General features: G+C 34.7%; 4 protein-coding genes across 12 annotated transcripts; 3 read left to right on the forward strand and 1 right to left on the reverse strand.

Moving 5' to 3' along the window:
• Positions 1–222: 222 nt before the first annotated feature.
• LOC101258029 (pentatricopeptide repeat-containing protein At2g35130) lies at positions 223–4,311 on the reverse strand. The gene is made up of 8 exons (XM_004233191.4): positions 4,210–4,311; positions 3,311–3,495; positions 3,001–3,233; positions 2,541–2,790; positions 1,981–2,126; positions 1,593–1,798; positions 1,223–1,347; positions 223–908 (listed from the first exon to the last, which is right to left on the reverse strand). Coding segments are annotated over exons 1-8 (1,731 nt in total). The 5' UTR covers positions 4,212–4,311; the 3' UTR covers positions 223–324.
• Positions 4,312–6,582: 2,271 nt separating this feature from the next.
• LOC101257728 (uncharacterized) lies at positions 6,583–10,303 on the forward strand. 3 transcript variants are annotated; one of them, XM_010318733.4, is made up of 3 exons: positions 6,583–6,765; positions 9,279–9,498; positions 9,628–10,303. In XM_010318733.4, the coding sequence occupies exons 2-3, from the start codon at positions 9,307–9,309 to the stop codon at positions 9,760–9,762; spliced, it is 327 nt and encodes a 108-aa protein (XP_010317035.1). In that variant the 5' UTR covers positions 6,583–6,765; positions 9,279–9,306; the 3' UTR covers positions 9,763–10,303. The 3 variants fall into 3 exon arrangements, with proteins under 3 accessions (XP_010317035.1, XP_069149595.1, XP_069149594.1); XM_069293494.1 differs by lacking the exon at positions 6,583–6,765 and adding an exon at positions 6,783–7,643; XM_069293493.1 differs by lacking the exon at positions 6,583–6,765 and adding an exon at positions 8,904–9,034.
• Positions 10,304–14,493: 4,190 nt separating this feature from the next.
• LOC101246402 (uncharacterized) lies at positions 14,494–19,860 on the forward strand. 6 transcript variants are annotated; one of them, XM_069293497.1, is made up of 5 exons: positions 14,524–14,659; positions 14,764–14,838; positions 16,228–16,529; positions 16,655–16,771; positions 16,867–19,860. In XM_069293497.1, exons 3-5 carry the CDS (start codon positions 16,242–16,244, stop codon positions 19,510–19,512), a joined length of 3,051 nt encoding a protein of 1,016 aa, XP_069149598.1. In that variant the 5' UTR covers positions 14,524–14,659; positions 14,764–14,838; positions 16,228–16,241; the 3' UTR covers positions 19,513–19,860. The 6 variants fall into 6 exon arrangements, with proteins under 6 accessions (XP_004233905.1, XP_010317029.1, XP_069149598.1 ...); XM_069293496.1 differs by having other exon boundaries at positions 14,524–14,564; positions 16,222–16,529; XM_069293498.1 differs by having other exon boundaries at positions 14,524–14,564.
• A 739-nt stretch (positions 19,861–20,599) lies between these two features.
• LOC101257431 (uncharacterized protein At4g19900) lies at positions 20,600–27,393 on the forward strand. 2 transcript variants are annotated; one of them, XM_069293500.1, is made up of 5 exons: positions 20,600–22,459; positions 22,902–23,051; positions 24,101–24,235; positions 24,728–24,922; positions 26,883–27,393. In XM_069293500.1, exons 1-5 carry the CDS (start codon positions 21,081–21,083, stop codon positions 27,067–27,069), a joined length of 2,046 nt encoding a protein of 681 aa, XP_069149601.1. In that variant the 5' UTR covers positions 20,600–21,080; the 3' UTR covers positions 27,070–27,393. The 2 variants fall into 2 exon arrangements, with proteins under 2 accessions (XP_069149601.1, XP_025885077.1); XM_026029292.2 differs by lacking the exons at positions 24,101–24,235; positions 24,728–24,922; positions 26,883–27,393 and having other exon boundaries at positions 20,777–22,459; positions 22,902–23,055.
• Positions 27,394–27,626: the final 233 nt, after the last annotated feature.

Consider the following 27,626-nt stretch of genomic DNA (forward strand, 5'->3'; position numbering starts at 1 on the left):
GTTGCATACGTTCTTAATACTGGAGCTGCCTTTAGGAAAAAAAACAGGAGGGAGGGGAGACACTCTTCTCTTTCTAACTTTGAAAGCGTTGTTTGATTCGATTTTTACCTAAGATTGAACATGGTGTTCAAGAGTACCGTTTGGGTCAATGTTCACCTAATATTGAACCAAATCAATCATCATGGCTTGCAAAATGTAAAAAACGAATCAAGCCAAGTACAGTTGGATTTTAAGTTGAAATTTTTACTTTCGATTTTGCCGGTATGTCCATGTTCTAACTTTCACATCAAATATGGGAATGTCATGAAAGCTGTACAAGCCATGTCAAACTAACTCTACTGTCTTCACATTCTTGTGCATTGATCTAATGACTGTTGTAACTTGTTCAATCTGATCTTCACTTGAACAAGACGAAAGGAGCACTTTGGCTGTTCCGCCATCTGGATAGCAACCTTCATCGATCATTTCCTCGAAGATTTCTAAGCATCTTTGGTACTGTTTCTTTTTGGAGTATGCTCCAAGACGGGAAGTCCATGTAACCACATCTGGCTGCAGGTTCTTAGAAGGAAGTGATTGGAAAACTTCTTCCATTTTTACGATAAATCCTGAACGTCCATATGCATTGATCAAGATATTGTAGGTGCTGATATCGGCTACGTATGGTCCAGCTTCTATGACAGTCAAGAGTTCTTCCATTTTAGCAAACTGGCCAAGACGACCATACAAGTTGAGCATGCTGTTAAGAAGAAAGGTATCTAGTTTCACTCCTGATTTCTGCATCTGATTCACGATTTCTTCACATTTTGACACGTTACTGTTTCTAGAGTAGGCTGATATGAGTAACATGTAGGATTTCATCGTAGGAGCTATCCCCAGCCGCGTCATCTCATCAAACACAGTTTGTGCATCTAGTATATATTGTTTAGATAAATGAAAAGATACAGTCAGAAAACTTTCATAAATGCATATGGATTGAACAAGACCGTGGACACTAAACTTGTTGTCGACAGAAATAGATCGCTTGAGACCGTTGAGAGCACTTTGTTTCTTGAACTTTTCATTTTCACTTGTCATCAGTTTCATATTGAAAACTTCCCTTATTTAGGTTGTTATATGAATATGCATTCAGAAGTTGCAATTATCATGCTGTCCAGATGAGCTTAAACTATTCTGTTCACTAAATGCAAGAGAAACACCTTTTTAACATTGAGAAAAAAAATACCTTCATGAAGACCAGCTCTTCCATAGGCATCCACCATGATATTGTATGAAGCTGTGTCTGGTTCACAGCCCATATGCTGCATGAGAGAAAAGATCTCTGCAGCACCCTGAGGGTAGCCTGCACGACTGTTAGACGATAACATCAATTCAGATCCTTTAGATAAGAAAATTTGTCAGAGAAAGAACTAGAGGAAGAGAAGCATAACCCTACAAAGACCTACAGAAGAATGTAAATGTTAAAGAGGGCTTGATGTACAGCTTATATAATGATCTAAAGCTTATACTGGAATGGAAGATGAGTTTGATGTGATTATCTTGACAATTATTATGGTTAAAGAGGAGTCCAACAGTGAAACATTAGTGGTGTTCACCTGTAAGCTTCCATCAAGGCATTATAGGTGTAAACATCAGGCTCAAACCCAGCTTCTTGTAGCTCTTCAAAGACTTCTTCAGCCTTTTCACATAGGCCACTTCTCGCAAATGCATTTACAAGAGCTGTGTAGGTACAGATATTAGGTTTACATTTCTGAGCTTTCATCTCATTGAACATCTTTAGCGCCATGTAGGACTTATTTTCCTGCATAATGAATAAGTTGTTCAATCAACTGAGACACAAGGACAGATAGATGGAGCAACATCATCATAGAAATCTTGAGTTAGCACATGAACTGTCTATAAATCAAATTTATCAGCTTGATTCCACCAGGAATTATTTTGAAGTACTAGCATATAAAGAGTCAAATTAACTACTTGTATTACCTTCCCATATAAGTTGATCAGCATTGTATAAGTATCAGTAGATGGTTGGCAGCTTTCACGCTTCATCCTATCAAAGATTGCCAATGCTTTTTGCGAATTTCTTCCCTTCATTAACCCATCAATATAAGCATTATATACAAGAGCACCTGCAGATGGCTGAAAGATCATATTCTGCTGAGTCTTGAAAAGTATATGGACTGCATAAAAGGTTGATCCAACTAACTTCTATTTATCATCTGTTTCCATCTGTGTGGGCAGAATAGTGAACCTTTCTTCAGTCACCTATGAGAACTGTTAAGGCAGCTAACAAGTCTAGCAAAACAGAATACCTACAGTCACCACTAAGTGATTGGGCAATATAAGTTTTCATATCGTTTAGCTTTTGGTGAAACTTTAAGAAATATAGTTTACGCATGGTTTAGACCCAATAGGTGCTGAGATTGAGCTTACATAGGCCCAAGAGAAAGTAGTTATAAGTTTCCACTAACATAGCATTGCGATTATTATGCCATTTGATTCTATAGTATGTATAACAGGAAATAGAAAACAAGAAAACATACTTGAAGGAAGGCCATTCTTCCGCATCTCAGAGAAGACAGCTTCAGCCTTTTCTATCATCCTACATTTCGAATAAGATTTCAGGAGAAGTGCATAAGTATCTTCAGTCGGGACACATCGAGCATCAACAAGTGCCAGGTAAGTAGATTCTGCCTTCTTAACAAGTGAACTCTGCCCATAAGCTTCTATGAGCAAATTGTAGCAAATCACATCTGCCTGAAAGGAACTCCTGCACAGTATCCATTCACACATCTGCAAAGAAGTATTACTTATTTAAGCGAGGCTTCATCTTGTACGCTGGAATGATTGGATAGTTAGTGACATAGCACACTTATCCTATTGACAATTGAGTAGTCATACAACCTTATCCTAAGACAATCTGAGAGATAAATATGTGGACACACAGACAATTGAACAATGACAGAATATGAATCAATGGCGCGATAGACACAAGATCTTTACCAGTATGATCAGATCCCATTGCTTGTTGAGTCGAAGTTGAACTGCTACATTGATTAGATCATCCCAAGTGTTATTGGTGGGACGTAGAGTATCCAAGGAAGACCAAATCCTCTCTGGATCTTTTTCCGTCTTTATAAAAGTTAGAATTTGCTGAGCAATTGGGCTTAGAACTGGGAATATACCATCAACAAAACCAGATCCATATTTCCATCCTCTGCCCCTTAAAGAACCACCTGCACAATAGTCATGAATTTGACATCAGGATGTAGAAACACATATATGTAACTATTGCCATTATACATCAACCTACATCTTTTCCGTGAAACTTTTTTGTGATCAAATTGTCTAAATCTGCCGCGTCTATCAATGAAAATGCTATCTTGCTTCCACTTCTCAACAGGAACTTCATTGGAGGCACTTGCTTTCCATCTGAATCCGCCTCTACTGATTCTTGGTTCAAAAAGGATATGATTCAGCGGACATTTAGAGACCAACCTACAATAGCAGCTCCGAAGATGAAAAATTGTTTAGTCCTATGCTCCAAAATGCGTCACAGGACGCATGAACAGACCTTAGAGACTGTTACAATTTGTCAGCCCAAGGTAACACATGCTTGATATCAGAAACAAGACAGCACATGACTGATTTTGTTGCTACATGATGCAATGTAATGGCTACACATCAAACATAAACTAATTCCTAGCAAGTTCCTATAAGGTTGTCAAAAATATTAAAAATTTGATAGCCTAAAGTGTTTATCACCTACCACCACCAACAGGTACCAAGTACCTCACCAGTATTCTTAGGCTGTGGAGAAGATACTCACATAAAGAAGGGGCTGTGATTCAGTAATCAGTCTAATTAACATTTCATGGTGTATTTCTGAGAAAATTGTTACTTAGTTGATGGAAATGTTGAAACTCAGGCAGTACATGAGGGTGAATGACAAAAGTGGTAACTACTATATAAGAGACAAACCATTCCAATTTTAATTTCAGTGACAACTACTCCATCTAAGTTCTCAGTCCAGCTAACAGAGTCCAAACACATAAAAAAATGTAAACTTTTTTCTGCTGCAGAGCTCAAGAAACTATGAATGAATGAAAAACAAAGAAAGTAGAGTTCAAAATTCAAGAAAACAGTAACTTGGGGTTTTGGTAAGTGCAAGATTGAACGAAATGCATCAAAAGAAAAGAGAAGAGAAGTTACATGAAGATAAGGCCAGGACCTCAACTTTGTGTTCTTCACTTCTTTTTTTTTTGGTGTACAAACATAAATGCGTACCTAGTAAAATATCTATTCTACTAACGCATGCAGACAAAACACACATCATCTTAAAATTCCTCATTCTCCTTCTTCCCTCTCACTCCCCCACACAGTCGGATTTAAAATTTATGAATTCTGAATTCTAACTTTGTTATATTTATTGTTACGCTAAAATTAGTAAATTATGTTTTATTAAATAGTTTTTTTGATTTTAAAAATAATTTTTTAATCATAAGTATCTTCTAGTCTTGCACTCCTAAAGAATACACATAGATAAGATACTCTTTAAGGAGATAATGGTTTTTTTTTTGTTCAAAATTCAAAATAAATTAATGATCATGCAGGATGTTGTTAAGAAAAAGGCGGTGTTACGTTGAATTTGAATGGATTAGTGTATATATTGAGACAATCAATAACAAATCTTATTTTATTATATCATGAGTGAGAAGCTTCGGGATATAAAGTTAAATTAATATTTTATCTTTATATCAAATAAAAATATTATATTCATATTTGATTATTTTATTTTTGAAAAATATTGAACAGTAAACTTTTTTTACTATTAATGAATTTGAGAATATTTGAACAGTTATGAAAATTAAATAATCTGAATGTTAAAGAAAATGAAGAGACAAATGTTAGTTAATGAGAGCAAATAAGTAGAGATTTAAATTGTACATTAACTAAAATATAGAAACAGTTATCTTTACATTGCTAGAATTTTAAATGTTGTACATTTCACTACAATGAATCCCATAGTTAATATATTAATATATGTTATTTTCGATGATAAATACATGAAAAGAAGCTAAATAGACTAATTAATCATTTAAAGTGAAAGTATTATATAAAGCCAAGAATAATTTTCATTTTCCTCAAGTCCCCTCTCCATTTTTATGGGCTCTAAAAAAGAGTATATCATTTCTCAAACAGTTTTCTCAATCAATGTCAAAGTTAAAGGCTATTAAAATATGCTATGAACGTTGTTAGATTTGTCCAAGAATTTCAGCTATGGATGTTATTGAGTTCGTCAAAAAAAATTCTTAATGAAGAATATACTCATGACATTTATTATTTAATTTCCTTTCTAGGACTTAATATGTGCAACACACAACATTAATTTATGGTAAAAGATTTCTGTATGTTATTGATTTTACACATATTTCATTAACGTAGCACATAACATTTCACTTATTCATTTAAATATTTAGTTGTATAATTTTTTGGATTTTGAATCTTAGAAACAAAAACACCATATAGGATACTTATCAATTTTAAAAGCATGTAATTTATATTTTCTATTTTATAACACATAATATAACTTAAAAATATTGTTAATATAAATCTTCACAAAAATATTTTTATTTATATGATCACACGGACGCGACACGTACGTGGAAAGAACCACTTTTGATGGGCTAAGTTAATTACTCATACAATTAAGTATTCGTGTCTAAAGTTTATTAAGTTTTTTCTTTTTTTCATCTCACATTAAAAAGTGTATGATATTAATAAAAAGAGTTGATTATGTAACAAAATAAACATTTTTGATTCCTTTTGTTTTAAACTACTAAAAATAATGAACTTCTTTCTTTTGTTTATTTTAAAAAAAGATTCTTTTTCTTTTTTGGGCAATATTCTTATTTTAATTTTTTACATGACATGTGTAAGATTACACGATTAAAGAATATTTTGATATAATTTTAATCTAGGGCCACATAATTAAATCATCTTATTTTTCTTAAAGTTTATGTCAATTCAAACTAGATCATTATTTTTGAGAGTATTAATTATGATAACTTATAGAAATCCCACTACATACTACATTGCAATACTACAAATCTTATCATGTTGTGGTAGGTTCAGATATATCCCGATTCATGTATCTCGAAATACATAAGACTTAAATTTAGGTGTAATTTTTTTTAGATACACGGTATCCAATTGAACTACCATATAATTGTGATAAATAAACAAATTTTGCTCGCCTCCGTCGCATATCTGGTATTTCAAATACATGTGTGATTTACATGTTTCTAGGATACATAGACAAACCTCGCTCGTCTCCTTCCTGTTATCGCTCGCCTCCCTCCTAATTTTTGTGTATCTGGTAGCAAAAAAACATGTATCGAGATGCATATACTGAAATTTGATATGAAATTGTTAACTAGTGAGATGAAATTATAATTATTTCAAATTATAAGAAAAATTAATCAAAAATATGATTAAAATGTTATAAGTAATTAGATAGTTCTTCCATTTATTAAACAACTTAATTAATATGCTAAATCTCCCTAATTAGATGGCAAGAGTTTTGGGTGAGCCAAATTAGGTCAAGATTTCTAACTTAGCCCAAATTCCAAAAAGTTTAACAACAAAATTGAAGTAACCCACCAATATTTTGCAGCCCAATTGGGCAAAACTCCTTAAACCTCAGGGCATTTGCTGGAAAAAAAACCCAGAGGAGCAGACTTCTCACTTCAGAGAGCAATTCGCCAAGTAAGTTCACAATTTTCGTTCATTTTTTCTGTTTAGTACTGCGAATCGATTCTTTTTTGTTTAATTTTTCATTTTGGAACATTTTCATAGCTCAATTGCATCTAGGGGATTATCTTGGACTGTGTGTATGCTTATGGTGAATAAACCTTATGTTTATGATTTTGGGTGTCTATAAAAATGGCTTTTTTAGGGTGTAATGGAATTGAAACCTCTGATTCGTTGATGGGTTCTTTGCTGAATCTGATTTTCAAGATTTTAGGTAGACAGATGAATAGATTTACAATAATAGAAGAAAAAGGATCAGTTTTTGGTTGATAAAAGTTGGGGAAGTGAGATAAAAGTTGAAAGAACCTAAGGTGCTGAGATAAGGAGATCAATACATTTGTAAGGTGTGGATGTTATTATTGGGGTATGTACTAGTGTGGTGACATTATGCTGTGAGCTTGATCCGCAATTCAGTCTCAGTGAACTAGAATGAATAAGAAGTGTGTGAGGTGGACGGAGAGGACTCCTAGATTGAGTGGCAGTGTTGGTTGAAAGTGAATCTCATTCAAACGAGCACTTAGCAGAGCTTGACGTTGTGCTAATGAGTATAGCAAACTGTTTCGCCAGGATTATGTTTACATCTCCGTTGAATAATATCAGTTATTTTATGCGGTAATAGAGGAATGGACATCTTTATATTTGTCTTCACTGTTTGAGGATGCAAGAAACTCGTATCTAGTGATAAGTGGCTAGACAAACTATTTGATCTTGAGAGAAATTTCTCCACACTTTCAAGAGGACCTTTAATTTCGTTTTCTCCCTTCTTTATTTTGGTGTATAAATGTGCCCCTGCCTGGGGTGGAGTTGGAGGATGAGTGACTGAAGCTTTTAAGGTAAAACTTCCTCAATCAGAAGTTTCATACATTTATTTTCTCGAAAGACCCTAATTCTTGTTGATTCTCAAGCTCTTTAATATTTTAATTCACTCAGCTTCAATAGAATGATTACGTATATGCTCATGTAGAGTAAAATGCGTAACTCTCTTACTGTTGACTATTCTCTTTGATTTACTGAGATACTTAGCATTTTTAACGTCACAGAAATGTCCCTGTAACTAATCTTGTCAAAGTAATACAAAGAGACCAGTGTAAAAGAATTTTGGGAAATATGAGAAATCACCAGTGATATTTCATGAAAAGCTAAAATTGGTATGTATAGCAGTGGCTGAGAGGGAAACTAATAGGAGAAATTTGTGTCTATAGTTGAGAAAATGATGTTTTCAATGACTTGTTCTTGAACATTTTTTCAGTTGTGTTCAAAACTGACTAAATTGACAGAGCTTTTATTATGTCTAAATAATTTTAAAAAAAAAACTTAAACAATTGCAGTGATATAATAAGTAAAATCTTAACGGTTTAAACTTGATGGTCCCCGTCATTGGTTCATATCACTGAAGGACTTAGTGGTGGTGCATTATGTTATGTTTTCATATACTGGTTATTATTGTAAAATGTGGGTTTCAAAGTCTAATATTCTAATTCAAGGGTCTCAGGGGTGCCTGTATAAAATCCAGTTTTACTTCTCTTAATGCAGGACTTGCAACATCTTTTTACAAAGTTGTCTAAGTTATTTGACTATTTTAGTTTAGTCTACAGGAAAGTCTTGATTTTGCTTGACTGCTACATGTTTAAGATCTACAACAGCTCTTTAAAACCATGAATGCACATTTCTTCTCATCTATTGCTGTAAGCATACCTCCTACTTCTATCCAGAGCACACAAAAACATTGGGTTCTCTTGTTTCTGTAGCTCTATTCTTTATTTGTTGTTCATTGTTCGGGAATGAGTAGTGTTTTGAGTTGTTCCAGTCTTTTCATAACAAGTGTGTTGAATCATTTTTATCAGCTATTGAAGAATGGATACTTTTTCTTTATCAAAATAATGGATACTCTATTGATTTGAATATGTCTGCAATATGTTCCCTTGCGTATGAACTTGACTTTTTTGTTGGGTGAAGTACGTTAAATAATTTTCGGTAGTGGTGAGACTTGATTCCAACATTTCTCTTGCCTGATGACATGTTGAATTGTATGAATTGACCCATCTTAAGGTTTAAGTTAGGGGACTCATCATTAGAATTTGTTTTCAGTCGTTGGGTGACCTCTTTGGGCTACTACTATATGGAAGTTCTTCTCAGAGGGCAGAATTTCAACTATGCAAATTGCATAATTCAATCTCAAACTTATGAAGTTATCCTGTGTTAATTGTGATGCAGTTTTCTCCCAGTACGGATAATTTTATTACTCTTGAGTGCCTCACTTTTTCTATTGTTGATTTTAAATTATGTACCTGTTTCTTTACTTGTTTAAATTTCATCCCTGCAAATGTAATTCATTCCAATTTCCAGATACCCTACTCTTTCTACTAAGATGCTTGTCACTTTTTCTTAGGAACTATCCTTGCAAATCTTACTCTTTTCGATTGAAATGCTTATTTTGAAGTAAAATTTTCTTTTCTTTTCTGCTTCAGAAAAGCAGAAGCGGTAAAGCAGGAAGATATGAGTGCTTACAACGCTTTTAAATCTTGTGCTCCAGTTGCATGGAGCCCTAATCTATACATAACCCTTGTAAGGGGTATACCAGGCACTAGGAGGCTCCATAGGCGTACCCTTGAGGCATTGCGTCTTGGCAAATGCAACCGGACTGTAATGCGATGGAACACACCTACTGTTAGGGGAATGATTCAGCAGGTTTTAATAGTGCTATGCTATCAATATGGACTAATTTAATGCGTTCTTGCCTTCATCTAGTCTGGTTTATACAACTCTTTTCGTTACCATGTGAAGATTAATATATTTTGTCACTCATTTTGATCTTAGGTGAAAAGATTGGTTGTCGTTGAGACAGAAGAGATGTACAATGCACGTAAGGAGAAATTAGCTAATCAGAAAGCTCTACGTCCTCCTTTGGTTGTAAATCATCACGCAGCCCCTGCAGGTGATCCAGTTCAGTAACTGTTGAAAACTCTTTTCTGGTCAGTTTTGTAATGGTCCAACAATGTAGTAGCCTATTCAGACCTTTTGCTTTAAGCATGTGGTATGAAATTGCATTGAACCTTTGTATTAAGGTGGTTGTTGTTATTGTTTTGGCTATAAACGATGCCTCTGGAACAATCTAGAGAGTTGATTAGGTCCTTACTGGAATAAGGAACTTGAAGAAAGCTGATATAAGCTCGTAAACTAAAAACTGGTTCTAGCCCGTTGATACGAGGCTACCAGGAATGATTCTGTGGTCATGCTTAAAGAAGTGCAATGAAGGATTGCTTTATGTTTATGTCATGTTAGGAACAACCTTTGATTTTTCGGGTTTTCTCTGTGAACTTTGGCTCGATTTTTACTGCTTTCTGTTTCCTTTCCTTAGCTTCTATCTTCTTACTTGTCTTCTCTATTCAACCTCGAGTCTGTACTGGTCTTTCTGTTAAAAAAAATATGTACTAATATCACAATAATCTTTGAATAAAAGGAAGAAATCAATGTTAGTTATTTTGTCTTAAAATATCTTTCTTTAGTCTGAAATGATGGTTGGCCTTGGTGCTTTGAGAAAGAAAAATGTGGTGAGTAGCTGATGGCTGAAGTTTTTAAATGATTTCATTTTAGTTGTTTATCTTTGATCTGCTACATAAAATAAAGTTATGATAATAGCAAATCAATTTTTTTTATTTTGGAGCGAGTTTGACCATGTTTTATTGTGAAATTTGCAAAAAAATGTTCATTATTTTCAAAGCAAAAAATGATACTTCTTCCGTATCAAATAGAATATCCCTATTTTCTTTTTAGTTTGTTTAAAAAAGAATGACCCTTTTCTTTTTTTGGCAACAATTTAAATTTAACTTTACACGTGGCATGTTTAAGACCACAAGATTAAAGGACACTTTGATACATTTAACATAACTTTAATTTAAAATCACAAGATTAAAAAGTTCTTTTTTTCTTTTCTTAAATTCCTTTGCAAGTCAAACTAGGTTATGCTTTTTTTTAAAAATTGGAATTGTGTTTGGTCATAAATACACATCATAAAATTTTAAAGTTTGACCAAATGCCTATTTGAGGAGGTTAAAAAATCACATCTTTACCAAATGTAATTCAAATAGTCAAGCTTCAATTAAAGTTTTTTTCACCCTTCCCTCGTATGGGTAATTCAAGAGCATTTAGCCTTGCAAACTGATCGTTGGATAATCAAGTGCAACTCGTGTTAGAGTGATAAAAGAAAGTTTTTTTTTTTTTTTAAAATGGACTAAAAATAAATTATTACAAAAAGAATAATATTTTAGAATAATTACAGAAATTCATCTTTTAATTTATTTATTATCATTATTCCTTATAATTTATAAATTTTACTTCTTCCATTTTAAAAAGAGTGTTCATATTTCCTTTTTAGTTTGTTTAAACAAGAATGATCTCTTTTCTTTTTTGGCAACAATTTAACTTATTTCCACGTGACATGTTTAAGACCACAAGATTAAAGGGTATTATGGTACATTTGACATAACTTTAATTTAGAACCACAAGATTAAAAAGTCTTATTCTTTTCTTAAACTCCGTTTCAAGTCAAAGTAGGTCATCTTTTTTTAAACGGAGGGAGTGCAAATCTTCAAAATCTCTCATTTTTCTCTTAAGGCAAAAATGTCATTAATTATCCGACCCTCTTTTTAATGTATCAACGCATGTACCCGATCCTCCATTTAATATATCAACACTTTGATTTTTTGGTCACTATTGTATCCGGACCCTCCATTAATTTATCCGACCCTTTTTTTAATGTATCAACACACCCATTTTTTAATGTATCATCTCTTTGATATTTTGGCCATTAATGTATCCGACATTCTTTTTAATGTATCAGTACTTATATTATTGTATCTGTTTGAGAGATTTCTGTAATTATAAACTTTTAAGGGATAAATTATAATTTTGCTTTAAAAGTATGTGATTTCTGTAATTTGCCCTAATATTTTTAATATCATATTGTACATATAAGGGACCTGATCCGGTTACTCGACATGACACGATAACAGTGAAGGGTTTGCATGAGTGACTTTGTCAAGGGCTTGGGTGCGAATTGAGTCAATCATGTATAATGTGGGCAAAATGTTATCATAGCTTAGTAATGCCAAATAATGTTGGTAAGGCAGTGTCATGACATGATATGGGCTTTGGCAAGGCAACATGCCATGACATGACATGGGCGTTGGCCGTCATCGATCGTGGGCAGGTTTGGCATGAGGAAAACACATGATCACTTAAGTGCAGGAAAATCAACCTGAGCTAAATTAAAGCATAGTCAAATATGAATAAAACACAACAAGAAAATAATGAATGACACGAGTGGATTAAAGTTAGCATGACCAAGGAAAAAACAGGCAAGGCAACGATAGGGCATTGACAAGTGCACAGGCATGAAAAATGGCAACTGGATTCGGGTGGACTTTCATGAAGCAATAACTGTACAATGTTTAGACATTGCATTTACGCCAAAAATATGGAGGGAAATGGCAGCAAAGGGTCGAAATCTAGTCAGCCAAAGTCACATGCCAAACAATGCGACAATTACCTTTTTGTAACTAACTTTGTCCACATTCATTGTAACTTGTATATGTTTTTGAATTCAAAATTTGAAATGCCTTATCAGTTGGAGATGTCAACTGAAGTTTAATTTAGTGGGATGAGATCTTGACAAGTGTAGGACATGTGTTACAACCCTATGCAATGTAAAACACAAGGCTGCCACAGGGTTTATACATGTGTAGCCTAGGTGTTGGACGAAATCAGTGGGAAAGAATAAACATTTATGTCTTGAATTTCACTAAGACACTTAAAAAAAACGTGAGGGTTTCAAAAGGGTGTCAATGGCATCGACTTATGATTGTGCCTTAAGTCGAAGTCGAAGTTGGGTTTGTTCGTATTTTATGTGTGTATTTCACTGTTAAGCATACAAAATTATTCTAAGGCAAAATAGAAAACTTTGTTGAACGTTAGACAAAATAGATTGCGAACAGGTTGAGTGAATTATTAAATTCGACTGTTGCATAATAAGCTAACTTCTTACACTGAATTTAGATGAAGTACTTTGCCTTTGTGACATTATCATCAGGGGTGGACTCACATGGTGTCTGCCGGGTGCTCGAGCACCCATTAACTTCGTTACGAAATATATATATCTATGTAGAAATCGATAGGTATTTGTATAAAATTAACATAGAGCACCCAATGAATAAATCATATAGTTGGCCCAATAGTTTTAGGATGGATATTTAAGACTCTTTTAGTGTTGTTGTACCAAGGTTCGAATCTCATTGTTAATACATATTTTTTACAATTTCACTTCAGAGCACCCACAACTTTAAAATTCTAGATTCACCACTGATTATCATACTAAGAAAAAAAAGAAATTTCACGAAATGAAAAACATAGAGCAAACGAATTAAAGATGACAAATGGGTTTTGTGGTTTGCACAAAGAAAAGAATCTTTCCTTGTGCTTGTGTGCCCATGAAGGCTTGATTTAAATTCATAATTTTAAAATTCAAAAAATTATAATTATTGTTCGACTAATTTTCTCTTATTATTGAAAGAAAGATTTTATGGAGAAGAATGATATTTTTTAATATTTAAAAATAATTAAAACTTTTAAACTTTTCATATTGTTTTATATATGACCATTTACTTATCCAATACGCCACTTCTCAATCTTCCATATAACTGCTTACCCCCGTGTTGTATTAATATAATATTAAAATATATAATTATATATAAAATTCTAGTGTATTATTATAATACTTATAAATATATTAGACACATGCGTCCGTGTTAGCATGAGTTTAATATTTGTTATTTTTTATTTCACGTTATGTGATACAGATGAAATTAAGAGTCAATTACATTTTAATATGGTTGTTAATTGCTCGTAGTATCTTTATAGCGTGGAAGCAGACATGTTGACGGCCTGTTTTGTCCTTAAGATGAATTAACTAAAATATGAATAAGAAATATATTTACGTATACGAAATTCAAATTAATAAGAAAGTTGAAATTAATTAAAGACCTCTACTCATTAAAACAAAAATTTTCAAGGTGAAAATCTCATAAATCAATTAGTAGATGTAGAGGTCTTTAATTATCAAAAATAATACTTCCTCCGTCATATTGATGTACAAAAAATTATAATATAGTTTTTGAGTATCTAAATTTTTTTAAGATATCAAACTAATGTAATTTACATGACAAATAAAAGAAAGAAAACAAAGAGAGTTATAATTTACGGGGAAAAAAGAAGCTGAAATTAAAACAGAAATAAAAAATAATTTTTGCAAGGTTTGAACCCCAACAAATGTGAAGCTTTAATCCAATAGGCCAAACAATTAGTTATTCGAATAAGCACATAGCTGAAGCATACATGTTAATCTTCAGCTTGGTGCTTATTGCGACCTATATTAAATAGTAAAAACAACAACATACTTTTCTCATAAAAATAATAAATATAACATCAAAATTAGAACAACTCTATATTAATTAAAATATTCTTGTATTAATGATAGACAAAGGAAATAGCTTATTTTTCCTTTAAATAATTTTACATATGATATTTTGGTATATACTATGATTAAAATATTTCTAAAAAAGTTATAAAATATCAAAATCAAATTTTAAAATAATTTAAATCATAAATTTGAAATTTGCCAAGTCCTATATATTAGTTTCTTTATATATTTCCCTAGTTGTACTCCTAGGCAGCAACCCCTCGGCTTTTTCCTGCCATTGGTAAATTTTCTGCTTCTCTCTAAAAATAAAATCTTCTAATTCTCTGTTTCTCTCTCTAGAATCTATCGATTCTGTTACTGATTTGTGGTTTTACGGTAAGGGGTTTGGAAAATCTCCAGTTTTTTTTTTTTTTTGATCAAGTATTTTTGTTATCTGATGATCTTGTTGAGTTTTGTTTAGTGTAATTGTTCTGTGTTAGAATCGACGGTATCTGTTGCAGTAATCAGTTGTGCCGACGGAGAATAGTTGGGGAGAACACCAGCAGTATATACAGGTTGATTGAGATTTCAAGTATTTCTGTTTAATGTTATGTATTTGAGTATCTGATTGAGAATTACTCAGTTTATTGATTTGAAGTGAGTGTTAAGTTGAACTTTATTGAAAATGCTCAATGTGTTTGTAGGAGGAATATCATTTTGAATTTGAATTTTGCATATTTGTTGAGAAAAATTGGGGGTTTCTCCCTTAACTTCTTTTTGGGTGTAATCCTAAACTTTGTTAGTTATTTTTAAAGTTAATAGAACATAAACTGAATGAAACAAAAAACACCAAGTGATTTTTTCATGTATCTTAGCCTTGTTGGATAGAGTGGAGAGAGGTATCTCAGTATAGGTATTATGTGGTATTAGTCTAGGATGAAACAATTTTTTGGTAGCTTCTTTTCTCTCTGCCTCTTGAAAATACATTTTTCTTTATAATTACACGTGTTTGCCGTGTGAAATATTGTGTTTTTGCATTATATGGTATTAGCTCTTTTATCTTTATGGCTGTGTGAGTTATTGTGCTTTTGTATTATATGGTAGTAGATATTTTATCTTTATGGTTGATTAGGGGTGTTTGTATTTGCCTTCTTTTTTGGATGTATTATGTGTTTAGGGTTGTGAAATACAAGGAACAATACATTGCATCTCTTACTCTGTTCAATTTGTTTGATCACGGATAGAATTTGTGTCGCTAGCAAATGTTCTTTTTCGTGCCCCTTCTTGTTTTTGAGTAGTCTGAAATGGACATAACTTCGTTGCAGATGTGCAGTAGCCAGTTTATTGAATGCTTTTTGTTAACCAGGGTCTCGTCTATAAGTTTTGTAATGTTAAGTCCAAATTTAGTATATTCTCACTACTCTCAAGCAGTGTTCAGGAAAGCAAAGCAATGCGAGCCTTCTACGCTTCAATGAGTATGTGAGCGCTTCATCGCATGCTTCATCGCTTAAAGCGTGAAGCAGGGCCTAATCGCTTTTTTCCGCTTCACGCTTCCCTGAACACTGCTCTCAAGTATCTAATGTATCTGATCTTCATGTTGTTCACTATAAAAAAATCCGTATCACAAGCATCAATAGGTTCTCCATAAAGATGGTTCTAATTTTGGTATGTATTTTATTTTGCCTATGTCTGATTTCTCCAAAGAATTTTTGATTAGATGAAAAGTAGTCTTAGACATCATGTTCATTTTGATCAATAATAATAGTCAATACATAACAGCTTTGAATGCTATTGTAATTTAATTCAATCTTAACATGCTTCTCCTGCTTGTTTTTTTCCTTATCTAGCCTCTTTAATTGCATGTTCACTTATTTGGGAAGTTGAAAATATATTTGGGCTCCATACTGGTTGATATATCACCAATTGTTGTTTTTACTATTATGTGCCTTTGAATGAAGTGACAGGATATAGTTTGTCAATGGAGTATGACAATGAAGAACATGGTTTTATTAGTGTTCCGGCTCCTGAGTTTGGTGCAATTTTTATGTCAAACATTGCAACAAAGAGAGAGTGCTTTAAGCATAGTGTCTTTGGCCTTCCATTGTCCATGGGTAATTTTGTGAAGGAGGTCAAAAAAGGAATGATCCTGTTCCTATTTGAATATGAAAGGAGACAGCTTTTTGGAGTGTATCGGGCTATCTCAGACGGCGGAATGAACATTGTACCCCATGCATTTAGTTCTTCTGGGAAGCAGTTCTCTGCACAGGTATCATATTGTCAAATAATGATTTCTTATAATTCAACAATTATTATCATTATCATTAGGTTGAATAATGCAAGGATATTTTTGGTTTCCTTTTCTTCTTTTTGCTTTCATGTTCTTTTCCCCAGGTCCAATTTGAGCTGATTTGGCGTTGTAGTCCACTATCTGAAGATGAGTTCTGTGATGCCATTAGGGAGAACTACTTTTCAGCAAGGAAGTTCCACTTTGGTCTGTCTGATGAGCAGGTGTGATGATTATACTCTATATTTGGGTTTTTAGTGATCATATGTTGTAGCTAGCTGCTTATTTCTGTTACTAATTGTTCCTTCTCAATATGCAGGTTCATAGGCTTCTTAGATTGTTTAGTTCAAGAAAGTTAAAGAATAAGTTACCCCCGAGAAAGCTCACAACTGGAGTGAGCAATGGAATTGATAAAGACCTTATAATGGTCAGTAACAAATCCTATACATTAAGCGGTGGCTCTAATATCAAACGTTCTAATGCTGATTTAAGGCCTTCACTGTCAAGAGGACATCCAAGGTCATTCCATGGAGTAAAAAGAGTCCCCGATGATATGTTTTCAATTGATCACAGAGAGAAGAATGAAGATATAGTTGATTCTGCTGAATATCTCTACTATAATGATAAGAAGAGAAGGATAGGTTATGATGAAGCATTTTCGAGGGATAATGCTGCAGAAGATAAGCTTCATGTTCACTCGCCCACTGAAGAATTAGGATTTCCTGGAGATGACGAGTGGTCTTTGAATGACAGGGTAAAGAGGAAGCATAAAATAAACACAAATTGTACTCCTGCCCCCTCCAACTACATGGAAGATTCTGACCTCAGAAGAACAGTTCATGATGCAAATTTAGTGGTAAGAGATCAGATAGTAAAGGAAAATAACATGGATAGTAATTTTGGTCCGGGCAGATCAAATGAGTCAGACAATGCTAGAACTAGACTTGGTGCTCATTATGCTGGTTTTTCAAGGAACAATCATGTGGATAGAGCACATAGCATGGATATTTCTCATGAGCCTTCCCTTTCTAGGAATAATAGAAGTGATCCCTTTTGGAATGTTGGAACTGCAAGTGATAATTGGCCGAAGACCTTGGATGATAGAGTAGGGGGGAAAAAGAGCCATTTGGACCCTGATATTAATTCTACAATTGTGTCTGAGCGCTTTGTGAACTCACCCTACAAGAAAAAAGGAATGCGTAAAGATGGTAGATTATTCAGAAGAGAGATAAGCGAAAATGAATCTAAGTTTCGTACAGGAATCATAAGAGAGTTTGATCATCAAGAGTCCACTGATGATGATGATGTATGCTTCCTTTCTATGCGTAAAGGAGCAAATGAAAAATGTGCTGACAGATTTCTTATCCCAACTGCTTCAAATGGGAACTCCGCCTATGCCGGAGATGTAGGTAGACAAATGGCTGAAGTTGGTAGTTATCCAATGAATGATTTTGATGGGTTGGTCCCTGGTACAGAGAACTTCAAGAGGCCTCTCTCCGGGGCTGATTGCACTGTGTACTCTCCAATGAAGAAAAGAACCCCAGGGTACTCCACCAAATTTCTTGCTGGAACAGAATTTCCTCAGTCAACAGAGGGACAAAATCTTGGTCAGTCTTGCTCTAAATTCCATGATGCAACAATTACAAGAGTCATGCCATATAAGGATGAGCTACCAAATTCTTGTTATGGACATACCGAGACATACGAAGTTGAACAGGGTTCAATCTTTGTGCGAGGGCCACCTTCTTCCAATGTGTATAGAGAGAATAACTTTGCATCTTCTAAAGGTATATCTTCTCCATATTCCCATCCTGAATTTACAAAGAGGGGCCTGGAATCAGCTTCTGAAGGTGGAAAAATGGTTCTGCTTTCGCAAGATGGGTTCAGCAATCCTCTTATAAATGTTGGAATTTCTGAGTCGGTGGAACCATATAGGTCTGGTTCTTTTGGTTATAGAACTGCTTTCATTTCAAGGGCATCTATTGTTCCACAGTTAACTAGGGATGATATTAATGAGGGTGAAACTTGGAGATTTTCATCTCAAGCTGCCCTTGGTTCAATTGCTAGAAATTCCTTTTCTGGTAATTATCAATGTGCTGATGAGCAGATAGCTGATGGGCATGTTATATGGCAAGGGAGTGATGCAACTCATGTTGGAAGAAGATGTCGCTCTCCTAACACTAGTTGGTTGCTCCAAGGAAATGTTTTGACAAATCTTGACTATGCCAACAGACCTGGAGCTGATGTCGTTAATGATGAATACGAGAACAACAGATTGACGAAAGTTCTTCATTCTGATACCAGAAATTCCAGAAGAAGTGTTTTTAGTCGCTTATCTTTGGCTCCTAAAGTACATAAGCCAAGAGAACAAGAATTTGATTATAGTATGAGCTTCGATGAACATTATTATATGGATACAACAGTTGATGAAATCATGGACTCGTTATACGAGGATCAGAAAATTGTACCAAAAAAGCCATTGAACCGTAAACCATTTATCCGAAAAGTTGGTTCTGGTGAAACTAATAGGTCAGGAAAACATGCTTCAGTTGTCAAGAATGATGCAGAGCAGACTGCTGATTCAATGATGAGAGTTCTCAAAGGAAGTGCAAATGAAGTTCTTGAAGAAACCATGAACCATATTCTGGCAGAGACCAGAATGGTGGATTTCAAGCGCAGGAGGGAGACGAATCGAACTTCAGAACAGAGTACTGTTAAATTAAACAAAGAAGAAGAGACAAATGCTAATGAACACACAGTCCTTCAGAATGCACAAGGAAACAGTTCTCAAACTGCAGTGGCTAAGGATTCAGCTGATAAGCCATTCAAGCGTAGGAAGCTTGTGCGTCCAGTATTTGATGAGAACAATTGTAGGAGTGATTTGAATCACCAACTTCCTTGTCAGACACTTGACACGGCTAAAACAGGTAACTCAGATTTGATCGAGGTTCAGCCCGCTCTCTAATAATTAAACTATCTAGGTGAACAACAAACTCGACAGTCATCAAGTTCTCCAACATGCTTACTCAAGAGGCGGTTTGCATACACCAAAGCTTTGTATATGATGATGACGAGGCTAAACATAGGCAGCGCCCATGATTGTATACTAAAATCATGTAATATACGACTGTTTTCAGATCTTATGTCGATCTGCAACTCAAGTTTTGTGGAAGTTGGATTTTGTTATGCAAATGAACAAATTCACCCCTTGTGTAAATTTGATATTTGCTTACTTCATTTTGCTCCGCATTATAACATTTTCTTATTTTCGATGATCTTGTCTTTTATCATATTAAATCCATTTTCGTCCAAAGGTGTTCACTCCTATATTTTAAGTTATACTGTTAATTTTTTTTCATTCATTCTTAATCATATATTATATTTTGGATGTGAGCTTTGAGTTTGCTTTTATTAAGAAAAAGTTTGGTTCAAAGGAGGTACCTTCCAGCTATCTTGTTGCTCTGCCTTGTGCCCTCCTATGCAGATAAGGTGATAACTTTGGGCATGTTGTGCTCTCACAGAGTGACGGGCGATCCCAGTGACCCATTGGATTGGATTTCTCCCTTGGGCGGACTCCATATGGGGATAACTTGTTACTTGTAAAGTCCATATGATATTCACCTTCATATCGATAAGTTGTAGCCTGGAATTCAAATGGAGCAGAGGTTAGCTCACCCTCGCGGAATCACAACTCAGTTGAGTTAAGGTGATGACTTGAGGCATGATGAGTTCTCATTGCGTGTATGAGGCAATTTAGTTGAGTTAAGGTGATGACTTGGGGCATGATGACATTGCGTGTATAAGGGTTGAGAATTAATTTTTTTATCATATGACTTGTCGATAATTATTATTTATTTCGTTTTTTCATACCATATATCATAGGTAATTAAGAATAGTTCACCCTCGTGGAATTAAAACTTAATTGGGTATTATTGGTCCTAATCAAATTTAACATGAATAAAGATTCGATTTTTTTTTGATTGTATGACTTTGTCAACAAATTACTATCTATTTCGACTTCATATTAGACAGAAATTAGTTGGGTACATGCCAATTTTATTTTTGATACTAAAATCACATCTTTTGTTTTTTACATAGTTCAAAATTTATTTTTTATATGTCATTTGAAATTCTAAATTAAACATATTTTCATATCTTATTTTATTTTATGACTTACTAGATATGAAAATTCAATTAAAAAAATGAATTGAAATTATAAAAAAGATGTTATTACCTTATTCATCTTTTGGTATCATAATTTTATTTTTTAGAATCAAATTATAAACACTTTGACTAACATTATCTAAAACATATTTTTATCAAAAAAAAATTAATATCATTTTAAAAAGTAATCAATTAACTTTCGAAATTAGAAAATACACAATAAAATATGGAAGAAGGTAACACACAAATTGATTTGTCATTTTACAGTTATAACCTTTCTAACAGAATCTCAGTCACCCCAACACCCTCCTCCGTCCCAAACCTTCGGTGACATCTGAAGTCGCCACCGCCTACCGCCCGCCGTACCACATGCTTCGGAACCTCCGAACGCGGCGGCGTCCGCTTTACGGCGCGCACATTTGCGCCTTAGCGGCAGCGATTCTCCTCCTCCTCTCTGTTTCACTCCTCTACAGTCGCCTCAACTTCTTCCTCCAACCTAACAATCCCCATCCGCATCCCCTCCAATACGACACCATTTCACTGAACAACCCTCTCGTCGACGATTTAGCTGACGCTGATTACCGCTCCTCAGATGACCGCATTGACGAGCTCGACGTTGCTGACAGTAACAACAATAACGATGATGAGTTCCTCTTATCCAATGAATCCGAAGAGGACGATGAAGAAATCATCAATCAATACCCTAGGGTTTCGTCGACATATTTCTACGATCAGAGGCACGGAGTTGTACGGAGAGCGTTTAACAAACGATCAATTGAGGAATGGGAAGATTACGTTAATTTTGAATCGAGGATGAAGTTAGGATTAGGGTTTAAGAGTGATGAATCTAAGGCCGCGTTTGGATCGGATGATCTTCCAGTGGATGTGCAAATGAGGATGAAGTTGAGCGAAATTGAGAGTGTTGAAGATGCTTTGTTACTAAAAGGATCACCTTTGAGGGAAGGGTGGGGTGAGTGGTTTGAAAAGAAGAGTGATTTTTTGAGGCGTGACAGAATGTTCAAGTCAAATCTGGAGGCGTTAAATCCAAATAATAATCCCATGTTGCAGGATCCTGATGGAGCAGGGACTACTGGATTGACTAAAGGGGATAAGATTGTGTTAAAAGGGTTGATGAATGAGTTTAAGAAAGTTCCATTTCTGGTGAAAAAACCACTTTCAGTGTCTGAATTGACAAAATCTGAGTTGGTTAATGATGCTTTGGAGTTACAGAAGATGGCGGGATTGGCCAAAAATGATGTTTTCGAGTCAAAGGAGTTGAAATTCAATAGTGATTTGGTGAAAACTAATGATGAGGATGTGAATAGAGGGAAGAGAGTGAAGCGTAGAACTTTAAACGATGATGCTAGAATTGGAAAAAGAGTTGTTCATGATAGTGGTGGAGATTCAGCTCCTAGGAGTAAGGAAGATATAAGGAATGGTAATATGAAAGTTGTGGAAGATGATTCCCGAGGTGAAGTTTCTGGGCTAGTCTTTGCTGATGGGAAGAGATGGGGTTACTTTCCGGGCTTGCACCCCCGGTTGTCTTTCACTAACTTTATGGACTCATTTTTCAGGAAAGCAAAATGTACTATGAGAGTTTTCATGGTCTGGAATTCTCCAGCATGGATGTTTACGGCTCGGTATCAGAGGGGACTTGAGAGTGTACTTAACCGTCACCGGGATGCTTGTGTGGTGGTTTTCTCTGAGACAATCGAACTTAATTTCTTTAGTGGTTTTGTGAAGGATGGGTAAATTACAGAATTTCTTTCTTCCATTAGTTTAGATTTGTTATCTTGTTGGCAGAGGCAGATGTAGAGTACAGGTACCCGGTGCCAAGCATATATTTATGAGTTAAAATCCACAAATATTGCAACAAACAGTAGATATGAACCGATAACTTTAAAAATACAATGAGTTCATTTGCTAAAAGTACCTGGATCTGCCTCTGCTTCTTGTTTGTTTGACTAATATTTTCATCTGAAGTTATCCATATTTGCCTCATGAAAATCATAATCAAAGTGCTTCCAACAAGTCTTAAGTTCTTACTTAAAACAACAGTTTTTTTTTTTGTAAAAGAAGATAATCTCAAGTTCTCTTTGTGTATATACGCATAAATGCATGTCTATGGTGTTTTATTTTTCCAGTTGCACTTTATTAGAGATGGATTTGATGATAGATTATTTTCCGCAGCTTCAAAGTGGCTGTTGTGATGCCTAATCTTGATGAGCTCCTACTAGGCACACCAACACATGTATTTGCTTCTTTCTGGTATGAATGGAAGCAGACAAGACATTATCCTTTCCATTACAGTGAACTAGTCAGGCTGGCAGCTCTATACAAGTAAGCAATTTGGAAAATATACACTTCCCAATGTATTTAAATTGTTATGTACTCTGAAGCTAATCGAGGTGTTATCTCTACGATGATGCATTGTAGTTTTAATTTTAAATGTATTACCTTCCACCTAGTTTGGCATAACAGAGTTAAAAAAATCTAGTGTTTCCTGTATATAACATTTGACTTGAGGTAAGGCAAATTAGATAAGGAGCCCACACTTAAGATCTCGACTATTTATTTCAATAGGTATTATTTGTATAATAGAAAAATGATTCCAATAATTTTTTCGAGATTAATCAGTTGACGGCAGAAACAGTTACCTTCTTTGATGCAATAGATTAACTTCAATTTGCTGAGTTTTTTTTTGTTTTGAGAATTCAATTTGCTGAAGTTTATCTCAATGTGATTGTAATATTTCTCTTTCGGTTTTTGTTTCCCATAGCTGATATTCTTAAACTTGGTCTAGTAAACCACAAGACAGGTTGTTCATGAAGTTAAGAAGTGGAATTGATGATGGTTAGAAACACTTTATAAAAAATAACGGTGAGAGGACTAGTGAAGAAGGATCTAAGTTTTTTCTGAGTCATACAAAAGATTTTGCTGTTACTATATGTCAGTGAATAACTCATTGTTGTGTCTGTGGCACATGGAAAGCTTCTTTTTAAGATCACATAATTCCAGAAATTTGCTGCCTCTAGTGAGTTTTTTTTTATAGCAGAATTACATGAGTTATCCTTAGAGAAAGTAGATTGTGGTGAGGCTGCACCAACATCTCTTGGCAAAGAACCTTATGAAACTAGGATCATGAAATGTGTTACATCTCAATCTTTTCCTTGATTCTCATTAAAGAATTTATTTACCTTATAAAAAAGATTGATTAAAGGAGCATATGAAAGCTGTGGTCTAATGTTCGTGATGAACTTTTGTCCTTTCTATTTCTGCAGGATTATTCTAACTTCAGTAATATGACGACTTAATTTCTTTTGGTGAAGTTTATAGTTGTTGCGTTGTTATAAATAAACTTTCATGTTCTCCTTTTCCTTTAATTGCAGATATGGTGGAATCTATCTTGACTCAGACATCATAGTGTTGAATTCATTGTCTTCACTTAGTAATACTGTTGCTTTTGAGGATGACCGACGTGGAAAAACTTTGAATGGTGCTGTAATGGCTTTTAGAAAGCACAGGTACTTGCAAAACAATCTTTGCCTCTTGAATAGTTCTGAAGTGCTCTGTTCTGGTTCTGGTGTGCTTGGACCTTGCAATAACCACCCTTTCTGTGGCATTTTAGTATGTCCCATGCCTAATATTTTGAGGCCCACTGAGGAAGAGACATGAATAAGGAAAATAGAGGGAATTAGGGAAGGGCTGCTTTATGTGGATAAAATTACACATTCATAAAATAAAGATTGATCGAGGTGCACACAAGCTGAGCAAGATACCACTGTTTCCAAAAATATGTTTGGGTTGTCCTTAGCAGCCTGAAAACGCTATCGAATGCAAGTTTTGAACAATAACCTCGTATTGCACCTGTTAATCTGTCAGAAATATTTGCTACAGTTTATTGCGGGAGAAGGATAGGAAAACAAGTATTCCTAGCAAAAACATATAAATGTAAATTATTTTTCTCTTCTATCTGCCCTATAACCAAGATTCACTTTCTTGTATGTCTTTTGCAGTCCTTTTGTAATGGAGTGTTTGAAGGAGTTTTATGCATCTTATGACGACACACAATTGAGATGGAATGGAGCTGATCTTTTGACAAGAGTTGCTAGTAACTTTTCCGTCAATGGTAATCTTTCCAGTAGAAAGAGGGAGATCAAATTTCAACCCTCGTTTGTTTTCTTCCCCATCGGTCATAACAATATTACCAGGTACCAAACTTAACATCCTTCTTAATCTTGAGGTCAAAAGTATTAAAAGGTGGTACTTAGAATTGTGAGTGCTTAAATTTTTTAGTGAAAGATTTATTATTTATTATTTTGAACGCTTGATTATTGTTCATACCGTTGAATGGGGAAGTGTGTAGGCGGGTTAAGAACTCACACGTCTAGAAGATGAAAGTAGCAGAAGTGTTGAGATGGATGTGTGGGATACTAGGAGAGATATGATCAACAATGAAGACATTTGGGACAAGGCGGGTGTGGCCTCCATGGTGGACCAGATGAGGGAAGTGAGGAAGTGAGGAAGTGATGGTTCGAGCATATGAAGAGGAGATGCACAAATGTCACGCAGAGGAGGTGTGAGAGGTTGACAATTGTGGTTTGAGGAGAGGTAGCGCTAGGCCGAAAAAGTATTAACGAGATGTGATTAGATAAAGCATGACACATTTGCAGCTTATTGAGGACATGTCCCTAGATAAAAAGGTCCAAGATTAAGGTAGAATGCTAGTAGGTAGTCGAGTATTATTAGTAATTTAGTACTACTCTCTTATTATTCTTCAATTTTATTATTGCATGTTGTTTTCTTTGCTTCAGTTATCGTATTTGTGTTGTTGAGATTATTTTCAGCATGGCTTCTTTACTATTGTATCCTCTTTTCAACCTTCTTGAAATGCTTTACTTGAGCTGAGAATCTTCCGTAAACAATCTCTCAACCTACCAAGGTAGGGGTAAAGTTTGCTTACACACCACCCTCCTCAAACCTCACTTGTGGGATTACAGTAGGTATGTTATTGTAGTTGTTGATTATAGCACACATGGCTTTTAGTTCAGAATATGGCTTTAAGAATCTTATCTCTATTTGAAAACTACAGTTGTATGGTTAACAGAACTTAAATATTGCAAATTTTGTCCCAGAACAGGTCACTTGTTCAAAACTTTGAAAACTCAGTCTAGTTAGAGCTTCCTGATTTTAGCAGAACCTTCAAAAAAAAAAAAATGAAATTAAGGAGTGAAATTCTATCTATCCCCCCTGTAAATAGAATTATCCCTCTTAGAGCCCAGCAATTTATCCCTGGATTTCATTAGCTCCCACAATATGGCTTAGAGACCATACATTTGCTTGTGGTTAACCCCCTGACTAAATTGGAGTTTCTGCAACATCTTACTTCATCAAAAATAATAAATTCATCTATCCAAGGACTTGTATTCTCTGAACTGTAAAGCCGGTTGGGAAACTAACCTTGAGTTTCAATGAAAACTGATTCTCGGTTTTTCCAACTTGAATACCTGGTATTATAATGGTCAGCTAATAATTCAACTTGATAATGCTTGAATCAACAAGAGATCTCCTTCTAGTAGAAAAGATGTTGGAAAAGATAAAGGTAAAAATTTGGAAACCCTTACCCCTAACAATCTGATGAATCTGGAGAGAAACACGATTTTTCTGAAAGCAAAAAAGAATATGCAATTAGTGTTATGTACGGATGCATTTCTTCATTGCTTTTTTGGTGTAACATGGCTGATGCAACAGATTTCAGAGCCACAGATAGATTTTTTGAGCTCATTACACAACTTATATATTGATGTTGTTCTTGTAAATATTTTAAACACACCCCATGTGACTAGCTGTGAGAGTAAAATATCTTTTTGAGACAAAAAACAGAATGGTCAGCTAATTCCCATCCAATCTTATTTGAAATCTTTGAACTCTCAAAAGGCGACCTTCTATATTTTGGGCTTCATTAGAGGTCATCTTTTTCACATGGTATTTAAGTGGACCACTGGCTCTTTTAAATGTCCTCTTTTAAAAAGTTTTTGAGTCCTTGATCCGTCTAAATATCTCATTCAGGGAGCTTTGGCAGAATCTGAACATGTCATGGTTTCTGTGATCTGTCATCATCATATCTGCTGGTTAAAGTTACATAATTTGCTTATCTCTTTCTTTTGACAGATACTTCTCGGCACCAGCAATGGAAACTGAGAAAACTAAACAAGATACGCTGTTCAAAACTATCCTCAAAGAAGCTGTCACATTTCACTTTTGGAATGGCTTAACTTCAGCTATGGTTCCAGAGGCTGGCAGCCTTGCACACCGGCTCATTAATTACAATTGCCTACGTTGCTCTGACACATTGTGAAACACCATTAAAGCAGATGGATGACCTTTTAAAGCATTTTTGTTTTCATGCCATTAGATATACCTCACAGCTTTTAAAGATATTCCGGTGGTGCTTCATCCATGAATAATATATAAATTTTTGTTGTACAAAATATGAATCTCCAGTTGGTTGGCTTTCTGGACCTTGTCTATATTAGTTGTTGTAGATTCCCTCGAGGGACGAATTAAGAGGTCCTGCTTTTTGTAGCTGAGTTCTTACTGTATATTTCCCCTTGTGAGTTTTGTAGAACTATTTGTAGTCATTGGCAACAGGACAATGATATATTTAAATGATGTTCTTGTATGATTGTTTTTATGTAACCCACGATGGTGTTTGCTGCGTCCAGTGATGATTAAAGTGGCCTTGAACGTCGATTGAGCGCTAACTTCAAATGAGTCAGACAATGCTAGAACTAGACTTGGTGCTCATTATGCTGTTTTTTCAAGGAACAATCATGTGGATAGAGCACATAGCATGGATAATTCTCATGAGCCTTCCCTTTCTAGGAAGAATAGAAGTGATCCCTTTCGGAATGT

The sequence above is a fragment of the Solanum lycopersicum genome, chromosome 2 (genome assembly GCF_036512215.1).
Source record: "Solanum lycopersicum chromosome 2, SLM_r2.1".
Taxonomy (NCBI): domain Eukaryota; kingdom Viridiplantae; phylum Streptophyta; class Magnoliopsida; order Solanales; family Solanaceae; genus Solanum; species Solanum lycopersicum.

Bases quoted from the DNA above. Each gene is read 5' to 3' on its own strand.
- LOC101258029 (XM_004233191.4), bottom strand. The intron at 3,234-3,310 runs GTAGGTTGATGT...ACTATTGTGCAG, and splicing joins AAAAGTTTCACGGAAAAGAT to GTGGTTCTTTAAGGGGCAGA. The intron at 2,127-2,540 runs GTATGTTTTCTT...AGCCATCTGCAG, and splicing joins GAAGAATGGCCTTCCTTCAA to GTGCTCTTGTATATAATGCT.
- LOC101257728 (XM_069293493.1), top strand. From the start codon at position 8,994: ATGAAGTTATCCTGTGTTAATTGTGATGCAGTTTTCTCCCA. The intron at 9,035-9,278 runs GTACGGATAATT...TTTCTGCTTCAG, and splicing joins TGTGATGCAGTTTTCTCCCA to AAAAGCAGAAGCGGTAAAGC. The intron at 9,499-9,627 runs GTTTTAATAGTG...TTTTGATCTTAG, and splicing joins TTAGGGGAATGATTCAGCAG to GTGAAAAGATTGGTTGTCGT.
- LOC101246402 (XM_004233857.5), top strand. From the start codon at position 16,242: ATGGAGTATGACAATGAAGAACATGGTTTTATTAGTGTTCCGGCTCCT. The intron at 16,530-16,654 runs GTATCATATTGT...TCTTTTCCCCAG, and splicing joins GGAAGCAGTTCTCTGCACAG to GTCCAATTTGAGCTGATTTG. The intron at 16,772-16,866 runs GTGTGATGATTA...CTCAATATGCAG, and splicing joins TTGGTCTGTCTGATGAGCAG to GTTCATAGGCTTCTTAGATT.
- LOC101257431 (XM_069293500.1), top strand. From the start codon at position 21,081: ATGCTTCGGAACCTCCGAACGCGGCGGCGTCCGCTTTACGGCGCGCAC. The intron at 22,460-22,901 runs GTAAATTACAGA...TATTTTCCGCAG, and splicing joins AGTGGTTTTGTGAAGGATGG to CTTCAAAGTGGCTGTTGTGA. The intron at 24,236-24,727 runs GTACTTGCAAAA...TGTCTTTTGCAG, and splicing joins ATGGCTTTTAGAAAGCACAG to TCCTTTTGTAATGGAGTGTT.